This window comes from Euprymna scolopes, chromosome 2, assembly GCF_053919585.1.
Source record: "Euprymna scolopes isolate OS-2025 chromosome 2, ASM5391958v1, whole genome shotgun sequence".
Taxonomy (NCBI): Eukaryota; Metazoa; Mollusca; class Cephalopoda; order Sepiida; family Sepiolidae; genus Euprymna; species Euprymna scolopes.
Window position 1 is genome coordinate 194262384 of NC_136483.1, and position 25921 is coordinate 194288304.

At 32.7% G+C, this 25921-nt stretch overlaps 1 protein-coding gene across 4 annotated transcripts in view; it reads left to right on the top strand.

Annotated features, from left to right (window-relative positions):
• Nucleotides 1–25921, top strand: part of LOC145300982 (coiled-coil domain-containing protein 40-like) — an 86338-nt gene that overhangs the window by 52594 nt on the left and 7823 nt on the right. For all 4 annotated transcript variants that reach the window (XM_080144536.1, XM_080144534.1, XM_080144535.1 and 1 more), the window contains exons 12-16: nucleotides 4038–4283; nucleotides 6403–6616; nucleotides 11729–11898; nucleotides 14165–14256; nucleotides 17273–17461. In XM_080144536.1, the coding sequence (XP_080000662.1) occupies nucleotides 4038–4283; nucleotides 6403–6616; nucleotides 11729–11898; nucleotides 14165–14256; nucleotides 17273–17461 (911 nt within the window). The remainder of the gene's footprint in view (nucleotides 1–4037; nucleotides 4284–6402; nucleotides 6617–11728; nucleotides 11899–14164; nucleotides 14257–17272; nucleotides 17462–25921) is intronic.

The following is a 25921-nucleotide window of genomic DNA, read 5'->3' on the forward strand; positions in this document are numbered from 1 at the left end:
TGTAAGCGTGACACACAAAATAAAACACTCTATCTTATTAATATATAGATGTAACATTTATGCAGATTAAAAAAAGCTTTTGCTTTCGTCTTCAAATAAGAAATTCATTGAAATTTAAATTAAACATTTGAGGCATTTTTCTAATACTAAATACTAAATAAAGTTTAATAAAGTTTACTATTTTTTGCTTCTTGCAAAATGAAAAAGAAAAATTGCGCAATCGCATTTCGATCTTGAAAAAAGTCGCCCGAGGAAGAACCAATTCTAAGTGATGAACGCAACATATTGTTTCTAATCAAGAAGAAAAAAAAAATCTCAAAGATACACTTTTTGCCATTAATTTATTTCTAGTTTTATATTTTCAGGATTAGCAACATGAGTCGAGAATTTTAATTGATTCTTTGAAAACATAGCGTGTTACTAAAGTTCACTATGTATTAAAACTGGGATGACACATGTGTCAGAAAGTACAAAACAGTTAAAAAGCCAACAAAGACATTTCATGTTTTAATAGTTTGTCTACGAGGAAATATAGCCACAATAAATGAACCGTGTATTCATAGATGAAACATTCAATTAAATACATTGTCCTCGTGTCACATTATGATGCGCAAGGTTACTTCTAATAAGATAAAAAAAAAATATTTGCTAAGCATTTGCTTATATTTTTTTGCTAACCAACATGCTTTATCTGTAAGATAGTAAGCCAAAAACAAAAACAAAAAAAATGGAAACAATTAGGATTTAAACTCAAACATTAAGCTAGAAAATAATTTGCTATCACTAGATTAATGATTTCAAGATTTTAATGAAGAATGGAATGGGGTCTATGGGGCGATGATTTTGCAGGTCAGTTTTTTTTCGCCAGAATTTCTAAAAGCTGGTACTATAGAGGCAATTTTCCATTATTCTCAGAATGGGAAGAAATGGATTATGGAAAAAAAATTGCCTAGGTGAGAAAAACGTAAGTGGCACAATAATAAACGCTCTTTTGTCGAAGCTGGAGATCCCCACATTTGGAAGGGGGATTTAAAATCCACTTTCTATAATGTGAATATGTACAGAATTGGTGACTTTTATTCATAAAATTGCAGACTGTTATCCTCATCTTTATAGTTGTTGTTTCATCACGTTTGGATCAACTATTCCCAGTAAATACTGCTTTCCATAGTTGGCGTCTCACCACGATTTGGCCAACTAATCCTTTGGCCTGCTTTGGATGGGATTGAAACCACTATCTCCAGACAATACTCACCTGGAATCATAGAGATTCAACACCTATATTCACTGCTCCAGTGGTCCTGAAGGTGACTTTGTTTGTGAAAATATAAAAATGAAAGGTTATCACCAAGTGATTATTTAAGAGCTGCTTTTTGGCATTTTTAAAACTATGAACTCGGTCATGAGATATTGGATCTTGACCTCAATGGAAACTTAATTGAAAGTTAAGAGCAATAAAAATATACTTTAAAATATTTTAATACATCCATGGATACTTTCTTATTCCAATTTTTGAATTACAATTGAAACAAAATATAGTAGAACCCTGGGATACAGTGGCCCTTGAAAACGACTTTTTCAGGTTACGATGAGGAATACGATGTTTTTCCGGCCACTGGTTACGGTATTTGCCCCGCCTTACAGTGTTATTTATAATGTTACTTGATTGTATACATGTGTATTATATGCTGTACTGTATTTTGTTATTAATTTTTAGTGCCGTATTCCGGGGTTCTACTGTTTCATTGAAATATTTTAACACATCCTTTGTGAGTAGGTAAGTTTCAAATTGTTATGGTGCGATAGTGATCTACATTATTTCCTAACTAAATGGACTCTTCTAGACACTATGCACAGAGTAACACATGAAAAAATCTCTGAATAGCTTCTGTTGTTTGTTTTGTAAGCATCATTCATGATGATGATTTTTGTTAGCATTTGGTTTCCCGATATCATTCTAATAGGATTTTTTTCTAGAAGGATACTGGGTACTTACAGGCGGGATCACGTGAAGGTTGTCAACGTCCTTAAGTGAAAGTGTTTCTATAGAATGGACTAGGTTTGAACTTAGCACATCCAGGTTATCAGTCCATTGTTGCGCACCATTGAGCCATCATCGCCTCCCTGTTTCTGTTGCTTAGTGACTCTTGACTGGAAGATCCCATTTGAGACTCCATTCTCAACAATCAGTCGAACAGAAATTAGGTTAAATCTGTCGGACTGACTAAGGTATTGGTCCTGTGTAATCATAAGAGATATCATCTTTTAGGCCACACCTTTCCACTTTGGGAATGATAACAGGGCTGCGCAGGCAATTTTAATAGGCTAGAATGCTCCTTCTTTATGGGTTCTGGCTTGATTCTTTCCATTTTATAATTTTTTGTCATACCTTCCTGCAGCGAGAAGGAAATAAATACCTAGTGCTGGAAAAATCTTTCTCTAACACACTATTCTGTACTTTTGTAAATAAAGCCCCGTCTTGTATTATTTATTATTCAAGATTATGAAAACCAAAAATAAATAAATAAACAATACATCATGGATATGTTTTTTTTTTTTTTTTAATTTTGAGTTTCTAATTGCAATTGCAACAAAATATCAATGAAGTCCACAGTGAGACTACACACATACATCTGATAACGTAAGAATGGTACAAAGTCTTATCTGTACTTTACTTCTTTATGTTGTATGACGGATTCCTGAAGTTATGCCATGGAAATGTTGATAACTTAAAAACTATTTGAATCTGATTAAGCTGAAATTCTGTAGATGGTAATTGTTTTCAAAGAGTATCAGACCCATGCATGAAATTTTGAAAAAAAAAAAAAAAACAAAAAAAAAACGAAATTTGAAATCACGTCAAAATTTTCAAGATCAAACGTCAAGATAGCTTGTTTTAAAGGTATCACGCTTGTCTTCGTTTCGTAGCTTTTGAACTTTTTGAGTAAAAAAACAAATTAAGGGGCTTAACTTTTGGAACGACTCTTGTGAGAAATTCATTGAAAGATAACAGAAAGGGTTGAAATAGGATTATCAGAATGTGTTGATATTTTATTCTTGTCATTCCATGAAATATTAGGTTGTCCCCAAAAGTTCGTTAACACTTGCAAAAAATTGGAAATTTACTCGCCAAGTAATAATAATAATAATAAAAAAAATTATCCTCAAAATAAAGACCATCATTTTCCAAGACTTTTTGTCATCGATCTGCAAGCTTTCGGAACCAACTCAAAATTCACGATTCCTTCAAAGTTCCACCAAACGTACAACATGACTTCCTTGCCAAATCGATCTCGTTTTGAAACCAGCGGTGTCTCTTGCCCCTTTTGAACCCATTGCTTATCTAGATTATGCTGGAGCAGATAGATCCATTTCTCGTTCAATGTCATAATGCGCTTTCAAAAACGCTCGCTCAATGGATTTCTGAGTAATTGATGGCAAATTTCAAATCGTCTGTTGGCTTTTGCTTTAGTGAGTTTGTGCGGATCTTGACGTGGCTTTCTGTGAACAAAATTAAGTTGTTTCGAGTGTCAGTAAATTGTTGATTTGGCAACTCTAAGCTCATCAACCAATTTTCGAGAGCTCAATGAAGGTGCAATGTCTAACCCGATTTGCAAGTTTCCATCATCCAATTTTAAAAACCGTCCCGAACGAGGCTTATCTTCAAGACTTATGTCGTCAGAATCAAAACGCTTTTACCACATTGAGATCACCGCATATGCAATTGTTCCTTCACCTTGGGCAACACAAATCTTCTTTTGCGGCTTTTCTGGTTAAAAGACTTCACTTCTAGCAGTAACGAATCAAAACTCGCAGCTCAATTTTATTACTTGTCATCTGGAATAGAAAGAGAAAGATCGCGATTACAATATAAGCAGAAGAAATAAAAAATTGCAAAAAATTCAATTTTTCGCAAGTGTTTAACGAACATTTGGGACAACCTAATATTAAAAAAATTATGCTAAAGATTTTTTTTTTATTTTGTCATTTGTACTGTTTGCGTTTTACAAGTATTTTTCTTTTTAATCCATTTGCAGACTTTTGACAGAATAATGTTAGAGAATGTCATTTCTAAAATCACGATGGAAATCACATCAACTAAGGCTAAAAAAGCGTACATGGAAAACGTCCGTCAACAAGTTAACGATGAGATTGAAAAGAGGAATGAGGTGATTGCACGCAATCATGAAAGAATTTTCAAGCGAGCTGCATTGATTGAGAGAAAGCAAACGACCATCGATTTATGCAACAAAAAACTAGAAGTTCTCATCCACAAAGCTGGTGTAAGTAGTCAGAAATCCACTTTGATGAATTAACAAAAATTAGGAGAGAATGGTAGATTTATTAGACTTTAAAGTGACAATATATTTCTACTGCAAATGTAACATGTAAGGAAGCTATCTTTGAATTATCAGAGTTCTTTTAAGAGTTTCATTAAAAGCCTCTGTAAAATGGTAAAGTTTACAAAAAAAATAAAGTGCACATGTTACTCACGTTGGCCAGTACACACACACACACACACACACACACACACACACACACACACACACACACGTATATATATATATATATTGAATAAATTTTCAATGACAATTTATTTTATCTCATATATATATATATATATATATATATATATATATATATATATATATATATATATATATATATATATATATATATATATATATATATATTCACAAAATCAAGACAACAAAGATCGGATTGATAGCGACAAGTAGTGCAATTTCATTGTACGTTACAATCGTTTCGCGACTATTCGGACAGTTTCAAATCTTATATTATTCGAAAACATTCACAAGAACGGCCTCTCTTCAGACGTTGAGAAAACACTCTTTAATGAACAATATGGAATCCATTTTCTTTTTAAGTAAACCCATGTGATAAAAAATTTACCTACATTTCTTCCAATCAGAGTTTTTTTTCCGTTTTCCGTTTGTTATTGATTTTTTTTATATCTACCTATTTTCGTATCTCAATTAAAAAAAAATTTCAATCGATTATTTATTTATCCTTGCAAGCAAACATCCTCACACACACACACACACACACACACACACACACACACACACACACACACACACACACACACACATATTTATTATATATATATATATATATATATATATATATATATATATATATATATATATATATATATATAAACAAAGGCAAATGCAAACTTCAGTCCATTATAAGTACTAATGTTTATATTTATCACAACCAAAAAAAAAAAAAAAAAAGGGCTCGATGCGACGATCGTAGAAAGTAGAGCTTGATACAAGAAGCATAAATGAAAACTGTAAACCAAAATTTACATGTAAAATTTATTTTTCGACAGAAACCTCCAATAAATAAAGACAGTTAATATATCCTTATTACGCGGAGTTTCAAATAATGCAACTTTTTTCTCTTCAGAGGGAAGAAATGAGTTAGCAAATTATATAAATAGCAGAGCTAAAAATTTGCTGGTTTTAGCATTTATAGGTTATAGAGTGAAAAATAATGTTTGTAGAATGTTTGTCAAGATGAATAAAGAAAGAGGAGAGAAAAAATGAGAAAAAAAACCAAACAAACCCGACACGAGTAATTCCAAGGTGCAATATAGTCTTTTGTAGATATCAAGAGGCGAAGGAAATATATATTTGTTTTCGGAGTTTCAAATAGCTTCCATAGACAATGGTGAAATTTGGGGATAACTCAAACCTATGTGGTCGAGGTGAATAATCCTAAAACCGTTACAGAATGAGATTATATCTGTCGTTGAGGAATTACGAATAAACATGGAGGTATCAAATCCAAGTCAGAGGCAAAGATGTCAACCTTTACTGTTTCCATGGGTTGCTTTTAGTGAACTAGGGCTTGTCACCTTTCAGAAGTTAGGTTAAGAGCAGCGATCAAGATGTGTGGGGAAAAGGGGTAGCAACCGGAGACCGGTTAAGCGAAAGAAGAAAGGAAGGATGGAGTGGAGAAGGCAAGGGACTAAAGCATTTGTATGCGGGGAATTCTGAAAGGTTATTTGTAGGGAAAATAAAGGAAGGCCAGATTAAACAGTTTGGTGAAGATTGGTCAAGCGATGTGGATGCTAGACTGTATACAAAGAAAGATAGTAACAAACTTGACCGAAAATATAATCCCCATCTTGGCGGAGGTAAACAGTGTGTTTGATGTTTTTATATATATATATATATATATATATATATATATATATATATATATATATATATATATATATATATTTTTTTTTTTTTTAACGTAAGAAGAAAGTTTCAAACTGAATGTCAATTTCAATTCTTTCGATAAAAAAGAAGAAAAAAAAAGAAAAAAAATCCAATATAACTGTTTATTATATTTTATTTTACATTTTCTTTTTCTTTCTTTCAGGGCATCGAACTTGGTCCTTTGGAATCGACCATTAACTCCCTTAAGAAATCGATCAGAGAACGCGAGCAAGAATACAGCGAACAGCAGCAGATGTGGTTGCAAAAGCAGAATCGTTTGGTGCAGTTGATTAAAGAAAGAGACATACAGTCGGAAGTTATGGACACTGCAAAAAAAGAAATGACCGTCCATTCACAGAAAAAGATGAGAATCGAAAGTAAGATGTCGAGATGTCTCTTTTAATTGATTGGTTTACATTTTTTTTTCGTTTGTCATTTTGAAATAACAAGAACAGGTATATATTAAGTAATATTAAGTAATATTAAGGCATTATATCATTTGAACTATTTCTCTTTAATTATACTAGCTAACTCGAGAATGCACTCTCTAATTTCGAAAATAAAAAATATATGTAAATTCCTTCACATGTGAATTCAAAACCAGACATTCTTCAAAGCGATGAAAATGCTATTTTAAACAACCAGATCGACTAACAGATAATGCAAGGTTACATTTAAAACCAAACAAAATCCAGTGTAAATCTCCTGTAGTTGAATAATAGGATAGACTGGGCCATTTAATGTTGATGCAAAACAATGCATCAATATAAATCAGATTCTATGGCGATTTTTATAGACATAAGATTGGGGGGGGGAAGGTCAGGTACGTTGCAAGCAAAAGAGAAAGGGAGAGAGGGACAGAGAAACAGGGAGACATACAGATTGATTATTTACATGCAATAATCCTTTTTTCTTTCTTAAAGAATTCCAGTATGTTAACTATGTTAACAATATTTTATCATACACAACTATACGCATTGAGAAAGAGACGGATGTGATGAGATATCTCCTTTTAAAGGGTAACACCCCATCATCACCAAAATGCCACAACTCATCGAATCAATAATGAAATTAGCGCAGAACATTAAGAAATTATATCGTTTGAATTATCTCCCTTAAATTATATTAGCTAACTAAAGAATGCACTCTCTAATTTCGAAAATCAAAAATATATCTAAATTCTTTCACATGTGAATTTAAAACCAGACATTCTTCAATTTCTGCAAGTCAACCATATTTTTTTTTACAGAAATTGCACCGGGCAAGGCATGAAGCCACTTGTTGTAAAGAGCTAAAAAATACAACTTCATGGTATAAAACGAGCCAATGCTAAGTGTTAGATTGATAGATTCCAACCCAGAAAACAGTAGTTCTTCCCCGTTTGTAAGATAAATCACTCATGGAATGCGAGGACTAAAGGAGAAAATAAGGGAAGCGAGGATAATGAGGCTGCTGAAATTAAATCCATTATCTACTTTCTACTTTCCTAAGAATACCTTTAATCTATGCTTGACTTGCCCACCAAGTTTAAGTTATGCAGGCCCAACAGTCTTTGTTTTATCCCTGCTCAATAATATCCTTCAAATTGTACTTCTGTATTACAACCACACTGGGATACAATGATTTAGGATGTAATGTCTCTCTTCAGCTCAAGAATAGTGTGATGATTGTTTTGATAGACATTATATTTTAAATAATCACACAAATACAAATCAGGGAGGTTAAGGTTCAATGAATGTGAAGCTTGACATGAGTAAGTTCAGACTTCCTGATATACTTAGATAACTAAAACGATGGAGTGTGAGTGTTTGAGGACCCTTCCCAAATCGACTATACCTTCCTCGTAGTCTAACCATGACAGGACAAATGGGTTCCTCTTTTGTCCTATCCTAATTTTGGACTGTTAATGTGGTTGATGAAACAAGTTATGAAGCTCATTCCAAAAGTAAAGCCTCCAACTTTTTTTTAACTTAAAAGGTTGAAGAGCTATAAAGACGAGAGTGGTACCATTAAAACAAGCGACCTTTTGTGCTCCAGAATTTATTTTTCTACATAATCACCACCATTCTCAACGCACTTTTGCCAGGAATTCAATGATGCATGTTCTGATGCACATCCATGACAAGACGAAAGTTATGAATGCATAAGTTCAGTCATCATAACAGTGCAATTTGCGATCCTCTCTAATCCATTTGGGGAGAATAAAACATAGATGGCCTTACTTTTGGAATGCCCTTCGTAAAATTTTAAAAGGTGAGATAGCTTGTTTGATGCTCTAGTTTGGAATTCCCTCCCTGTTACCTGCTTCCCTGACTGTATTGATATGCATGAGTTTAAATATAATGTAAACCGACATTTTTCTCTTCTCCTCTAAACATCGTCCCAATTAGTAGTCTCTCACATCTAAGCGGCAATATGCTTTGTTTGGGGCAAACATGGTATAAAAAAAAAAAAAAAAAAAAAAAATGGATCAAACCAAACCGTAGATGGCACAATCTGAACATTGGTTAGTATCAACACTACAACCCAAATCCAAAGAATAGATTTTTTTCCCCATGAAAACCAACAGAGTATTGGCCATTATTAAGATGACTTTTTCCCTGTTGAGTGAAGTATGGTTTCGGTTCAGTGCAGTTCTAGTCTGTACATATGTCAGTGATATTCACCCTAGTTCAACTGGCTTCCTCTGAAGGAGGAAGTGTCAAGGGAATAAGAAATTCACAAGTGGTCCCCAATCGCATGTATATCTCAGTCATGGGATATGACGGCATTAAATTTTTGCAGTTCTTGCAGGAACAAATCGATGCCCTCCTACATACAGCGCATGGTATTCCCAAATGGTCACCCATCTCATACTGACCTGGTTCAACGTTGCTTAACTTCGGTGATCTAACAAGCACCGATGTGTTAACATAATTATGCAGTATACAGTTCTAGGAGGTTCACCCTCTCAGATCTGCCTTCTCCCTTTGAGAAGAGAAAGTTTGTACAATATTGAAGGGAGACCTGGAATACTCTATTTGAAATATTTCCAGCCTGTATTTAGCTCCGGCTAATGTGTAATTATGAACAATTAAGTGTGTGTGTTTTCTCTTATGAGTTGTTTTAGGTTGTGTTTATTGTATGTTGAGAGTGTTTGTGTTGTTCAAACAACTATGCGTTTTTATTTTCTTGCTAGAAAGGATAGCTTTTGTTTATTTTTAAATTCTTTGTTCTTGGTAAAAGAGAACAAAAACACAAAACTTTGTTGTTTTATATATATATATATATATATATATATATATATATATATAATAACACGGGGTGGAGGGTGCTTGTTGGGTCTTAAAATAAGCTTAAATATATTTTAATTCATGCAGATTTCGTATTTGTTATTACTAAACCAATTCTCTATTGAATATTATATTGTATCTAATATATAATACTGATTCTAAAAGTAAAAAAAAAAATGACTTGGGTGCCATCAGCTAGAATCGAAACTAAAATATTTAGTGCTCCAACTGCGTTCCTTACCATTTGAGCTATCGACAGATAGATAAGGAATTAAAATTAAACCACCTCAAACTATGAATGAATTTGATGCATGCGTAAAAGTAATAGAAATTAACATTTTGCATTTCACCCTTCAAACATATTTCTATAGGCATTATTCATCCATCCAAACAAAGATTTTACTCGTTATAAACCATCCTTGGTGTATTATTACTATTTCCTGTTAATATCAGGATTATGTGACCAGCGTTTATCGGTTAAATATTTACACACAGGCACACACACACCAACACATACATACACACGTGCATATACGGTTTTATTTATGTATTTATTTATATAGATTACGATGACAATTTGTTGATGTAGGAGGAGTGAACTAGACTGCTAGTAATTTGTGTTATTTCTTTTCCCCCTTGTTTTGTCCTTTAGTCCTCATATTCCATGAATGATGTTTCTGACATAGTGGAAGAATTGCTGTTTTCCTGGGTTGGAATCTATAACAGTTATCGTTAGCAAATCTGTTTTACCATGAAGTATTTTTTTTTTATTAACCTCTTACATCAAGTGGCTTCATACCTTGTCTGGAACGATTTAATGTGTATGGGAATTGACTCTCAACAAACATTTAAAAGTTTCTGCTTTTGTTTTTGGTGAATATACTTTTAACTTTTCTCATTGGTTGAAAAATATATATTTTCTTCTATTTATTTTATTTGAATCTGAAGCCGATTTTTTTATCAAAATATGAATTTTTTTTCTTAATATTTTCTAGTACTTGTAAATGTCTAATTTGCATAATGAAATATGTATTTGGTTAGAGTTAGAGTCAGGGCTAGAGTTAGATACTGAAAACCTGGAAATGAACTAGGGACTTCAGATATGTTTAGTTTAGTAATTCCTTTTGCCAACAACAGCAACAAACTTCACTCACAATATCGGCTGTAGCAGTAGCAATAGTCCTTGCCCCTTGTATTTAATGAGGTCGACGAACAGTGCATGTTCGCCGTCTCGTCGTGGTCGCCAAAAGCTAGAAATGAGAAGAAAAGAATAGAAATCTCATTCTAACATTTAAAAACAACCTTATTGGTTATCTTCGTTAGTATGACTTGTATAGAGAAAAGGTTAGTCGTTAAAAGAGTTTCTGTGTAGCGACGTTGATGATTATATAGGCCTGTTGAAAGAATATTGTTCAGGTATGTTTGTGTATGTAGTAGTGATGAGTAGCCCTGATATATTATTTGTCTCCTAAAATTTAGTAGAAGGAGCGTGAGTCCATGTATGCTGGGGGCAGAAGATTAGAGAGTTCCGTAAAAAAAAAAAAGAGAGTATGTGTGTGTGTGCCGCATGTGGAGGTAGCCATGTTGGCTTGTTTGCCAAAAAGCCAAAAGGCCTAGGCAGTCACGATCCAACAGAGGCGTGTGCTGTCCACAAGAACCGGAGAGAAAGAAGGAGTGTATTGCCGGTTTAATCTTTCATAAACTCGGTCACGTGACTGAGAGCTGGCTTCTGATTGGACATGCCACGAAGGAAGTGTATTTCAAAATCTCCAGCTGCAAGAATTCGCTCTTACTTGTGCTTAATGCAGATCCGTCTGCTACACCCTTTTCTTCCCCGACAGCACGAGACAGGCGCTCTTAACAGTAACAGTAGCAATAATCTTTCTTTTGTCTGTTAATCGACAAGTAACACTAAATAACTAACACTAAAAATAAGCAACACTTATCATGATGCATGCAAGCACCAAAACAAAACTGACTCCCAAATAAAGAATTTATCTTCTTTTATTTATCCATTTTTGATTTCTCATAGCGCCTAATTTGCATAATCACCCTCACCTCATAATCACACAGTTCTAGGTTCGCAGTCATTGTATCCTTGCAGTGGGTGCATGCTAATCATGAACATTTATCTCCCAGTGTCTTCACACCCTCATCATACATATTATGTTGCAAAGACATTTATTGTTTCTTATTATTTTCTTTTTTTCTTTGCAGATAAAATCTGCAAAGAAGAATCTGATAGAAGCGCTTTGGAACGAAGTTTGACCAATTGTCGAAATGATATCATTAAATTAAATGAATTGACCCATAAAGAAAATAAATTGGCTGAGAATTTTGAACAAAATAATATTCTTGTGGAAAATGATTTTATTATGTCTCTTCAGGTAAAAAAATCTCTATTTTTTTAAATTTTATTTTCATTTTTTGTTGAACCAAAGAAAAAAAAATGAACAATTTTACTAGAGGCAAATATGCAAAGAAAAATCATTTTAGTCTTTTTCTATCAGGTTGGTGCAAAGGATTTCCTGATTTAAAATTTCATCTTGAAAATGAAAAACAGTATAAAATACATTTATAAGACAAATTACAATGCAATATTATGAAAATAAACAAGTATTTATTTGTTTAAAATTAATATTTTGGATATAGACTCCATCCTCAGAATTTTATACATTTTTCTGTTTCTTTGAAACCTAGAAGGTGATGCTCTTTTCTCTTCCCTGCAATCTCTTATCCACAGAAAAGAAGTTATAAGCCTGTCTCTGCTCTATCGTTATTTTCATGGCAAGTGCTCGACTGAACTCCAATCTATGGTTCCCCTTGCTAAACTTTCACAAAAAACGCTCGACTAGCTACAACCACTATATACGATTTCCCCCACTCTCTATTTGTGCCTAAATATAAGATTCCATGAACAAAGCTTCTTTCCCAAAACTTCCCGCTTTTAAAACACTGTTCCAGTGGCCTGCTTCCCAGTTAAATACAACATGGTAGCCTTCAAATCCAATGTAAACAATTTACATAATTGATTGAAGAAAATGATTTGACAAATTCATTGTGACATTTCCATTAACATTTTGCACTTGTGCTGTTTTTCCTATTTATTCATTTATGCAATTTTATTTGTGCCATTTTTACTTATGCTATTTTTACCGTGCCATTTTTATCGTGCCATTTTCACTGTGCCATTTTTACAAATTCTTTATTATGATATAAAGTTTTTTTGTTTTACTTTTAGTTTAAAAGCAATAAATTTGCATAACTTTATCACTATTAATAGCAATAGAAAATTAAGTTTTAAACAAATAACAAAAATTAAAAGAATCGTTTTTAGCATCAGAAAATAAGTACAAATTTTTCTGATTCAGACCCCACCCCCCCAAAAAAAAGTTCCGATTTTTTCGATTTCCGATTTTGATTAATCGTCCCAATACTATTTTCAAGTGAGTGTTTATTATGTAAAACCGTTAACGTATACAGGGTAGAACGATAAATTTGTCACCCTAAAGAAAACAACACTACAGCTTTATTTTAAAACTTTTATTGAAAAAATCAATTCAGGTAACTTGATTATGTAGTAGAGCTGACATCTATTCAATGAAGCCGCCTCCAGCCTTAATCACTGCCTTGATATGGGTCTGGAACTGGGAGCATATCTTTTCCACAAGCACCAGCGGCAGCTTGGCGAATACTCGGCAGATGGCGGCGATCAGGCTGGTTTTGGTGTTATGGGAGGTCATATTGGTGATGTCCTCGAAATATGATCAAATAAAGTAGTCCAGTAGTTTCAAGTCGGGGGAGGAGGGAGGCCAGTGAAAGAAGTATACAAAGTCGTAGCACTCCTTCCGAAGCCAAGCCCGGGTCTCTTTGGACTTGTAGGCCAGCATCGCATCCTACTGCCAAACCCATGGTCTGCCAGCAGCCACCTAATTGCACCAAGGGATCACCATATCCAGTTACACTTTGGTGTTGACTTTCAAGCCGACTTCGAAGGTATGAGGTGGCATGATGTGGCCCTCACTTGAAACCACACCAAAGACCATAACTGTGGCCAGAAACTTTGTTTTCATCACCCTGAGCACGTCCCTGTTATTCGTGCAATCCAGCGATGCATTTTAATGGTGCTGGCAATGGTCCTGTTGTCATAACTTGAATCAGTAGAGAGCATGAGTTATACAATGGCGCATCTCCGATCTCGCTCATTGAACATTGTGTCACTTTCAGACATGATAGAAGGCTCCTATCACTTTTGGGATTTGTACACAACTTGCCAACTAGAAGATGGTTTACAACAAAAAAGAGAAAACCGATTTCCATCAAATGGAAATGAAATCATATCGTCTTTTCTAGGGCGACAATTTTATCATTCCACCCCGTATAGTCGAGAACTATTTTTGTAGACTCTTACATTATCCCACAACAATGTAATGAATTTGATGCTGCAAACTTAATTAGGGCCGACTAAAATCCAGTCAAGTGAATGCGGCACAGAGCAGAGCAGATCAAAGTTATTGTTAACAAGCCTATAGAAATGAAGAAGAAAAGGGAAAGAAAAATGATGGAACTGTTTTTTGTTTCGTTTTGTTTTTTTATTATTGTTTCGTTTTTTTTTTATTATATTTTTTTCACTTAAAAAATTTTTTTTTCTAGGAAGCAAAAATGGATTTGATTAATCTGGAAGAAAAACTAGAAAGTCTGAATTACGAAAAAGAAACGCTTTTACAAAATATTGTCGACACAGAGTAAGTCATTTTTATTTATCATCTTTTGGAAGAGGAGTAAAGTAACCAATCTCCATGGGACCACCTGCTTGTCATAGGTAGTAACCCATGATGCCTGGAGACAGGACCCTGGTGGCTGAGCCGCTAATACTCGTATATATGGAATTAAAAAAAAACATTAGCCGCAACAATCCACTTTGACTAGATGAGAAGTTGGAAAGACCCAATCCAATCAATTGGATGCCAGGCTTCATCATATATAATTCATAACTGGCAGCATCCTCCCTCCCCGGCCTATCACTGGTTCACTAACACACATTCCCAAATATATGATGGAAAGCAACGTCCGAAGGTCAATCAATTTGTAATATAAAAACTTGACTGCTAAGCCCACACAATCTGATATATTAAAGTGTGGAAATGATGGAGTTCTGGTGCTTGTGTTAGATATTGGTCGGGCAAAGCTAAAAGATGTGCTGATCAATGATTATTATTATGATCGTTGTTAATATTTACACTTAAAATTATTTATGTTAAAATGTTTTAATAGAAAGGAATGTTATCACAAACAAACATGTTAACTTGATGTTAATTCGATAGATGGAATTTAAGCTAACCATAATATAAACAAAGATACGTGACAAAAAACCAGCAAAGATTTTTAAGCTATGAGTAGTGATGACGTAATGGAAAATATAGATTTTGAGACATAGAGTTTGTTACGAGGGAGATCAGTTTAATACGCAATGGGTTAGCGGACGGACAGGGTTTTTGGACAGGATGCCCATGGAAGTCAGAAGGGGGAAACTTAGCAAAATGTAGTCTTATATAAAGCGTGCCAACCCTGAAAAGGAACTCAGCAAGGAAAAAATGATTTTATCAAAATCTAATTCATGCCTGAGCGTTTTCATTTTCAGAGAAAAGCACCTTTAATTTCAGGACACATAGAAGGGACGCATGGAAGAAAAATTGAAGGTATGTGTTTTTGCTGGTGTCCCAACTGACAATGAGATTTGTCTCTTGTTTACACCCTGTCTATAAACTGTTAATATATGTTAATATATGTATATAAACATCAACACACAATAGAGAACTTCTGCATGTCAGTACAGTTGGAGAAGCAGGAACCTGGAAGGGAATTCCAAAGTCTAGTAGTTCTGGAGAAGAAACTGTTAGAGTAGAAGGTGTTCTGGCATCTGGGGATGTCTACTCGGTAGGGGTGTGAGTTTGCTGATTGTCAGGTTTGTCAGGGGTATTTATGTCAAGAGGGTACAAGGGCTTGTAGTTCGTCAGAGCATATACCATTAAATAAGGCAGAGGAATGCAACATTTCATCGATGGGATAGTGGCTGAAGCCTAGCTGGCAGTTCATGGCCTATTAGGTTGACAACTCTCTTTTTAACCCTGTACAGGAGTGAGAGACAAGTAGCAGGTGCACCAGCCGAAATGTGACACCAATACTTCATACATGGGCGAATGGTAGCCTTGTAGAGGTACGGGATGCTTTCAGGCATAAGTAGCTTCCTAGCACGATAGAGAGAGCCCACCTTCCTTGCATCAGCTGTGCAATGCCCTCGATGTAACTCTTCCAACTCATGTTCCCTGTGAACGCTAAGCTGAGGAGTTTGAACAAAGTACTTTCAGGTAATGTATCTTTAGCTATAGCTCTTGGTATATATATATATTCTGTGATCTGACGAGAACCAGTGTGTCAATGTGATTATGCCATTAAATGAAGGAAAGCAACATTGAGCCTGGCTAGTGTCAGATGGGTGACCATTTGAGAATTCTAGGTGCTGTATGTGCTCTCCACTTATCTCGGCATTTGTTTCCAGTCGTCCAGAACCTCCACTTGCTACTAGTATTTAGCAATGTCGACTCATGAAAGATATGGCTGGAGATTGTGCAACTCTTGCCACAACAATTTCACACACAGGTACCCTTACAATGAGCATCCATAATCTGTCAAAACTAAAGGAAGCTACCATAGAGTCATGGCCAAAATTATGGAGCATCAATGAAAAATCGAAATTATGATTCAAACTTATATATTTAAAGGTTAAGAATAGTGGAGTAAACATTAATTAATTAATTATTTTAACAACAATCAATATTTGGAATGTCCTACTTTTGCCTTTATAACAGCTTTTATTCGTTTTTGCATATCATTAGCTTAATTGTTGCAAGTGGTAAGATCCGTTTTCTGCCACTCTTCATGACGTTTGGCCTCTGATTTCTTTTTTGATGTACATTTGTGCAATTTCACTCTTTTCCCTAGATGGGACCACAAAGTTTCAATGGTATTTATGTTTGGGGATTGAGAGGTCCCCTTCATCGTTGTAATCCCTGTGATTACTTCCGCTAAAAGTCTTAATCTATATATTTGTAAGGACACTTCTCAACCTATATACTGAACGAATTTTTGATCTACAGACTTGAAATTTTGTATATAGAGTATTCAGACATGTGGAAAACATTTTAATCAGTTTTCATTCCGGAAAAAAGGCTGCTAAGGGGTCAAAATTGAAAAATAAGTATGTGGAGGTCATCGAATTTTTATCTGTTTTCAACTGTTTTACGACTGTGTATGCGCAGTCGTAAAACATGACAGCTTCCTTATGTTAAGCATAAGTTGGTTTGAAAACACTTTTTAAAGATTATGTTAAGCTGGCCTAATGATTATCGTACTTGACTCACTAACTCACTGGTTTTGGTTTCGATCTCAGCTTGAGAATTGAAAGTTTTTTTTTTACTTACAAGAAATGAATTGTTTAGAAAAACACATAATACTTGCATGCACATGTCTCAGTTTCTTTCCGGTGTTTTTACTTCATTTTTTTAAAAGGAATTTAATGTTACGTTTAATATCTTTTTTGTTTATAATAAATAAGAATTATAAGAACTATGCATTAATTAAAATATAATATTTATGCGTATTTTACGACCGGGCAACACCGGGCGGCCTGCTCGTTTATCTATGATTTTTTGGTGTAGGATGATGATGTTGGTGGTGTCTGAATTGTGTCTTTCATTGCAGTCAAGAGATCATGTTATGGGAACGGAAAATCCAATTGCTGAGGGAGACACGGGCGGCGATTCAAACAGATATTGAGGAAGGCGAGATTAGCGTGATGAGGGCCGAAATACATCGGATGCAAATCAGGCATAAACGATTAATACGACAACAGGATGAAATGATACGAGAAACAGAAAACTATTTGAATCGGTAAGAATTTTTTTTATTTTTTTTATTATTATTGCTAGTCCCGATGGAATTTTTTGAAAGACATAAATTTTTGTGCATTCAAAAAAAAAAAAAAACAGTAAACCATCAGCTTGGAATATTTTAACTAAAAATAAATTTGATTTTCTTGTGCCATAATTTCAGTTGCAACTATGGATAATCTGTTTCTGTTAAAAACATTCGAGAAATGGTCGCCATTTTTTATTTTTGCAAAAAGAATTTCATATAATAACCTAAGATTTGTTGAGATGTAATTCGATTTTAGTTTTTGTAATAATAAAGTTACAGTTTCTCTTCATTTTCTCTATCTATTTCCCTCTCTCTTATATATATATATATATATATATATATATATATATATATATATATATATATATATATATATATATATACTAGCAAAAGTACCCGTCGTTGACTGGGTTCAAAAACAGCCTACAGAAAATGGATTCTGATTTATGAAAGTATTATAGGTTATGAAAACGAAAGATTGTAAAGAGATAGCTTCGAATTTGGGGGTATCAAAACCAAAGCAAAATATGATGAAAGTAAAAATAAAATAGATAAACTTCATAATTTATTATACCATACCTGTTCACACTGAAACACTTATCACAATATTCAGTGGATCTATATTAAAAAACCTTGTTAAACTTTGTGACATATTTCCATTCTATGGAGGTCAGGCGCGAACGAACACTCCATAATTTTATTATACCATATTTCTTCAAACTGAAACATAATTATCAAAGTATACTTATGCAGATAGATATGAAAAGTCTTTATTAAAGTTTATGCCTATTTCCATTCTATTGCAGCCAGGCGCGAACGCAGACCCCACAATTTTATTATACCATCCCTATTTAAGTTAAAACATACTTATCAAAGTATTCTTATGTACATCTATATCAAAAACACTTGTAAACGCTTTTTTTTTAATTTTTAAATTTTTTATTTCCATACTTTGTGGACCAGGCGCGAACGCAGACCCCACAATTTTAATGAATCATCATCATGCCAAATCAAACCTACCCATTCCTGTGTCTCGATACATCTTCTATCATTATATTTAATCAGTTTTTAAAAATAGTCAACCATATATGAGCCTATTCGTAACAAGACACACACAGACGTTCAGATTTATATTATAGAAGATACACACACACACACACGAACAAATGATTAATAAAACATGTTAAAAGACATCTTGAAAAAGAGTTAAAAACATATTTAATTTTAAAAAAGGAAGCACAAGATCAGTGGATAGTCCTTAATCCGAAGAGTTTCAAAGAAATACTCTCCTTCTCATCAGAGGGCAGGAATTAGCAAAATGCGGGATCAGATTTTGCATATAAAAGTATTTAATGAAACTACAAGTAAGTCACAGATCTAACTTGGTTAAAAAAAGGGTGAGGTAAGGGGAATAGGAGGTAAAAGAAAAACGATAAAAAGATTTCACATGAATGAATAGTCCGGTGAAGGGTAAAAAAATCCAAAAATGGTAAAATCCAAAACGGTAGAATTAAAAATTTCCAATCCAATGGGTAAATTCCAAATGGTCCAAAATGATCCAAAAGGCAGAGTTCCTTGGAAAAAATCGCAAATGGAATGAATTCCAAATCATTAAAAGAAAAAGCACTGGAGAAAATATTTAAAACACGTCTGTCAAGGCTGGAGGAATCAAGTAAATTAAGGTTAAAAAAAAAAAAAATGCGGTGAAAGTTTAAATTTGAAAAGCAAGGTCAAACTGACCCAGACAAAAAGCATGAAAGTTAGCGTTAATAATGAGGTAAACTTAGATATGCACGTGAAAGTCCCAGAATTAAATTAAGAAACACTGGTCAGAAGAACAAATAAATGGCTAAGTTTATGAAATGGAGCGTCTATTATATTAAAAAAAAAAAAAAACTATATATACATATATACATACATATACATATATATATATATATATATATATATACATACATATATATATATGTACACCCATACACATACATATACATACATACAGACACACAAATGCACACATACATGTACATACATACACACACGCATATACATATATATACATATATGTTATACATATACAATAACACACACACACATATATATGTACATATATATACAAATACACACACACGCATGCATAAACATATACACATATCCAAAAACATATCCAAGTTAAACAAAAACATACATACATACTTACATACAAATTAAGGGGAGGGAATGGCCGGTATCTACAAACTCCGGAATAAGGCAAATAAATGTGTATGTAAATACATATAGTAAAATATAAGTAAACAAATACATAGAATAAAAATGAGTAGGTTGATGTATATAATTCTAAAAACGAACTGATCTCCTATTGCAAACATATGTCCAAGTTTAAATATGGTAAATTTGAAATTACATAGCTATTAATTTAACCCTTCAAATATATATCTTATCCCATAATTTTTTTTTTTTTATCTTACCTTCTAAGCTTTTTATATTTTTAATTTTATTTGTTTTTCTTTATTTCTTTGACCGGTTTTCCATCTGCTGTCTCCGTTTTATGGTATAAGTATACCTATTAATTAAATATATACATCAACCTACTCATTTTTATTCTATGTATTTGTTTAGTTATATTTTACTATATGCGTTTACATACACATTTTTTGCCTTATTCCGGAGTTTGTAGATACCGGCCTATCCCTCCCCTTATTTTGTATGTAAGTATATATGTATGTGTTTGTTTAACTTGTATATGTTTTTGGATATGTTTTTGGATATGTGTATATGTTTATGCATGCGTGTGGGTGTATTTGTATATATATGTATATATATGTGTGTCTGTGTGTTATTGTATATGTATACATATATGTATATATATGTATATGTGTGTGTGTATGTATGTACATGTATGTGTGCATTTGTGTGTCTGTATGTATGTATATGTATGTGTATTTGTGTACATATATATATGTATGTGTATATATATACATATATATATATATATATATATATATATATATATATATATATATATATATATGCATGTATATATGTATATATAGTTTTTTTTTTTTAATATAATAGACGCTCCATTTCATAAACTTAGCCATTTATTTGTTCTTCTGACCCGTGTTTCTTAATTTAATTCTGGGACTTTCACGTGCATATCTAAGTTTACCTCATTATTAACGCTAACTTTCGCGCTTTTTGTCTGGGTCAGTTTGACCTTGCTTTTCAAATTTAAACTTTCACCGCATTTTTTTTTTTTTTTTAAACCTTAATTTACTTGATTCCTCCAGCCTTGACAGACGTGTTTTAAATATTTTCTCCAGTGCTTTTTCTTTTAATGATTTGGAATTCATTTCATTTGCGATTTTTTCCAAGGAACTCTGCCTTTTGGATCATTTTGGACCATTTGGAATTTACCCATTGGATTGGAAATTTTTAATTCTACCGTTTTGGATTTTACCATTCTTGGATTTTTTACCCTTCACCAGACTATCCATTCATGTGAAATCTTTTTATCGTTTTTCTTTTACCTCCTATTCCCCTTACCTCACCCTTTTTTTAACCAAGTAAGATCTGTGACTTACTTGTAGTTTCATTGAATACTTTTATATGCAAAATCTGATCCCACATTTTGCTAATTCCTGCCCTCTGATGAGAAGGAGAGTATTTCTTTGAAACTCTTCGGATTAAGGACTATACACTTATCTTGTGCTTCCTTTTTTAAAATTAAATATGTTTTTAACTCTTTTTCAAGATGTCTTTTAACATGCTTTATTAATAATTTGTTCATATTATAAGCGCTATTTCCTTTTCGGTTTTATTGAGCTTTTACATCTGGTTGAGATTATTTTACTTGTAAATATTAACTCTTTAATATTTATAATATATTTTAAGTTTACCATTTTGATTACCTTGGTAAACTTATTGTAATTTTTATTTATTTATTTTATATATATATATATATATATATATATATATATATATATATATATATATATATATATATATATATAATTTTACTTAATATTTTCCAGAGTTAAAGTAAAATCTTAGTTAATATTTTCCAGAGTTAATATATAATTTTAGTTAATATTTTCCAGAGGTAAAGCAGCCAGTGAGGTTTTAACAAGGTCAATGCAAAAGTGTTCAATACCATAGTAGGACAAAATATATTTTATTTGTTTTACATACGCATTAATATGTCACTACACAATCATGGGCATGTTTCGGTCAGCCAACGACATAAAAATGCTTATGGCATAATTTTCTTCATTTGTACAAGCATAAATAAAGAAATGTATACTATAACACAACTGTTGGTTATTGAACACTATTTTATAAACATAAACAACGAAGTTTCATTGGATTAACATCTACAATATCCAGTGAAATTCAGAAATTCGCAATAGGTGTGGTAATTAAAAGTTCAGTGAGATATCCTATGAAATTAAAAAAAATATCAGGGTTTGAGAAGGAATGGAAAATCTGTGTAGATGAATCCTGAATGAATATATATATATATATATATATATATATATATATATATATATATATATATATATATATATATATATATATATATATATATATGTTGTTGTTGTTGTTGTTGTTATTATTATCATTATATTTAGGTACATAAAATTTTATGTAAATATTTTCAGTATTTACTTCGACAGGGCTCGATACTTACAATAGAGCTAGGTAGTAAGTTCTGAAAATATACATGGTAATTAAGCTGCACAGAATATTTCACGTTTCATTCTCATTAGCATAAGCCTGACGAATCCTCATGAGGATGAAACGCAGAAAATTCTGTGTAGCTTAATTACTGTATATATTTTCAAAACTTCCTATATATATATATATATATATATATATATATATATATATATATATATATTGTTCACATTTTTATTCATACAAACATATCATTATATACAAATGTAATATGCTTTGATTAGGACCCACAATGGTCCAAAAATTATGATAAAATGGTACAAAATGAAGAATTCAAATTCCCAGGAAGAATGACATCACATGACAAAGTTTAGTAGACTTCATTAAGACTTTAAAAAAATTGAAAAAGTAATAAAGGTGGTCTACCAAAGCTGGTAAAATATTGAAATACCAGATGACAGCCTCCGTTATCGATGAAAACATTTCAATGTTTTCTGATTTTCGGACTATTAACTTCATCAAACCTATTTGTTTCATATGTTAAACTTTTTACAGTGCTTTGTATATTATTTGTTTCTAATATATCCCCGGAGGAATATAATCAGTATAACTGTATAACAGTATAGCTGAAACCACTATCAATAATTCCCCCTTCTCTTTATCCCGCGCCTAAACCTAAACATAGATTCCATGAACAAAGCTTCTTTCTAAGAGCTGCACATCTGTGGAACTCTGCTCTGTTTTCCTGCTTTTCAACTGACTATAATATAGTTGTCTTCAAGTCCAACGTGAACAAGTTCTTGATGAGCCATCCCCTTAAGTAATCCGATTTACCAAAATTTCCACTACTAACGATTACTAATTTTCCCATTGACTTCCGTACACTCATTAACCCTTATCCTCGAATGGCCTCCAGACCTTGATAAGTAGTAACTCCTTTGTAATAAAATTTTTTAAGATAATAATAATGAGACTCAACACACAGAAAAAGTCATAACAAGTTTTATTGTATAACAAAGAAGATATTCACGCGCGAACGTATCTTGAATGCCCTAGTATCAAGACTAACTTACTTCTCGTCGATTACCGTCTTTTATAGATTGAGCAATCCATTTTTAGGGGGGGGGCAGGATCTTTCACTATATCAGTTTCGTTGAATGGGTTCGGCATTTCGTCTTTGATTTTTTTTAATGTTTAATGATTCGAAATCAATTAGTATGACAAATCTTGATGATATGACGATGTATTGATGGGGAGAAGCCTTTGCTCAGTGCGATTTTATTTTTACTAAGGAGTTACTTTTTATCAAAACCCATATACTACTCGGGGATAAGGGTTTATAAGGAAAGTTAGTTTAATGATGAAGACTATTATGAGAGGATTGAAAATGGAATGAACAAAGTTTGATAACTTATACGGGTGTTTAAGTATTTGTTGCAATTGGGTTTGAAGACGGTTACGGTGTAGTCAACAGGAACGCAATCCCATGGTAATGTGCCCCACATATGGGAAGTTATTGGAAAGAAACTCTATTCATAGAAATTCTTTCTGTGCTAGACACATGGGGGAAGAAAGGGAAGGTACTTTCGGTTATTGTAACTAGATAAATTCTTGCTAAGGATGTCTTAAAAGGAGAAATCAGAGATTGGAGTTAAGTCGAGCACCTTCTATGAAAATAATGCCTGAGTAGAGAAACATTAGCAACGTCAATTGTTTGAGAAAGCGATTGTAGAGAACAGAGGAGATCATCTCCCACTAGATTGTGAAGTAATTATTTTACTTTTGTTGCATGCTCGGGTGGTATATAAACTACAGTATCTATAACTGATGTCTCTTTAATGTTGTGACGTGTTGATATATATATTTATACAGAAATATATATATATATATATATATATTTCTGTATAAATATATTTTCTTATTATTTATCAATCCTTATATAAGATGCTCACTGTAATTATAGAGCAATATAGAGAATAAATGACAAAAAGTTATATTCCAAAATTCATGATGTTGACCATCTTATAATTTATTCTTTCAATTCAGTTGACTTATACAATTCTTGACAGTATCTGTTTCGTAGCGCAAAATCAATCACTTAATTATTATATCAATCAGTGAATCTATTATGCCCTTAACTCATCAGAAGAAATAGCAACGATTAATCCGTCAAAAGGAATTGAAATGCGATTTAAAATAGTAAAAATCCGAAAATTATATATATATATGCATATATATATATATATATATATATATATATATATATATATATATATATATATATATATATATATATATATATATATATATATATATGCAATATATATATATATATACATACATATATATATATATATATATATTATACGTGTTTTAACATTGTTATCGTCTAGTTCCTTGAATGTGCATATAACGTCTATTGATCGTCACTAGTGTTCATATGTGTGGATATTTTTATAACAGTATGTATAATAACTATTGACAATGACAACTCGTTCAGACAAAGAATAACAAACATAACATTGTCGGTGGGATGACCAGCAAAAGACACATACCTTCACAAAGTTTCTTTCTTCTTCCGAAATTAGAGATGCTTTTCATTCGAAAATAGAAACGCCAAGACGTTAATTATATTTGGATATAATCATTTATTTCTATGCTTGGTCCCTTAGATATTTGGACACACTTCATACAAGTCTACATTTTGCTATTTCACCCTTTTGACTTTTCCGGGTGTCAAGTCCAAATCTTGGAGAACAAAACCTTTGTTTATCCGCTAAGGTGTTGGGTATCGATCTAGTTTCTTACGCCATTGACTCCACGTGACCAAAGACACAAATCGGATGATCCACCTTTGTCACATATTTTGTTTATGTTAGTTAACAGTCATTCCAACAAGTTAACATTTCTGGGAACTATTTTAACATAAATAATTTTATCTTTAAATATTTAATTCTAAAATACCTATTTTAGGCGACATTCCGTTTAGGCTTACAAAACACAATCATAATAATAATCGACTACTTTATTTTTCGGTGTTGCCCAGAACTAACAGCATAACATTCTGTCTAGGACAGAAAGAATACTGTGAGTGGTACCTCCCTAGCAGTACACCATCATAGGACATATCTAACTCGTATATAGGTTACTAGCATGGAGACCCGACGTTGTCCGGGATTGAATGAAGATCAACAAATGTTCCACCCTCCCATACTTATATTGTCATCAAAATTGGTGACATCGCCCATTTTTAAATTAAATCAATTAATTGCCTGCTCTAGTTGGAGACCTGTTGTGGTGCACTGGGAGGAGGAAGTTTCACATGCCTCCCCGCAGTGACTTAGTCCATAATACATTGTAGGTTACATTGCACTTTAAAGAACCTACTGTTGGTTTCATAAAATAATTTTTATATGATGACTTAAATTAAAGTCTAAAATATAAAAGTAAAATATCATGGTTCAGTTGTAATCTAAACAGAAACATTAATTTTGAACGCGCCCCTGTTTTATCAAAGAATCTACTATTTATTTAATACGCTGGGCTCTTCTGCTTGTGCGATGATAAAACCTCTCACATGTACTTTCAATATTAGGCTGTATAAGGGTGGTAATTTTGGTTAAAATCAGACTGTTCCTTCTTCTTTAATTGGATTTTTTCGATTGTCAATTTTTGATACTTATTGGAGGCATTCCAATACAAAATCTACCTAAGAACACGCCCAAACGCATAAAATACATTTGTGTGAAATTTAAA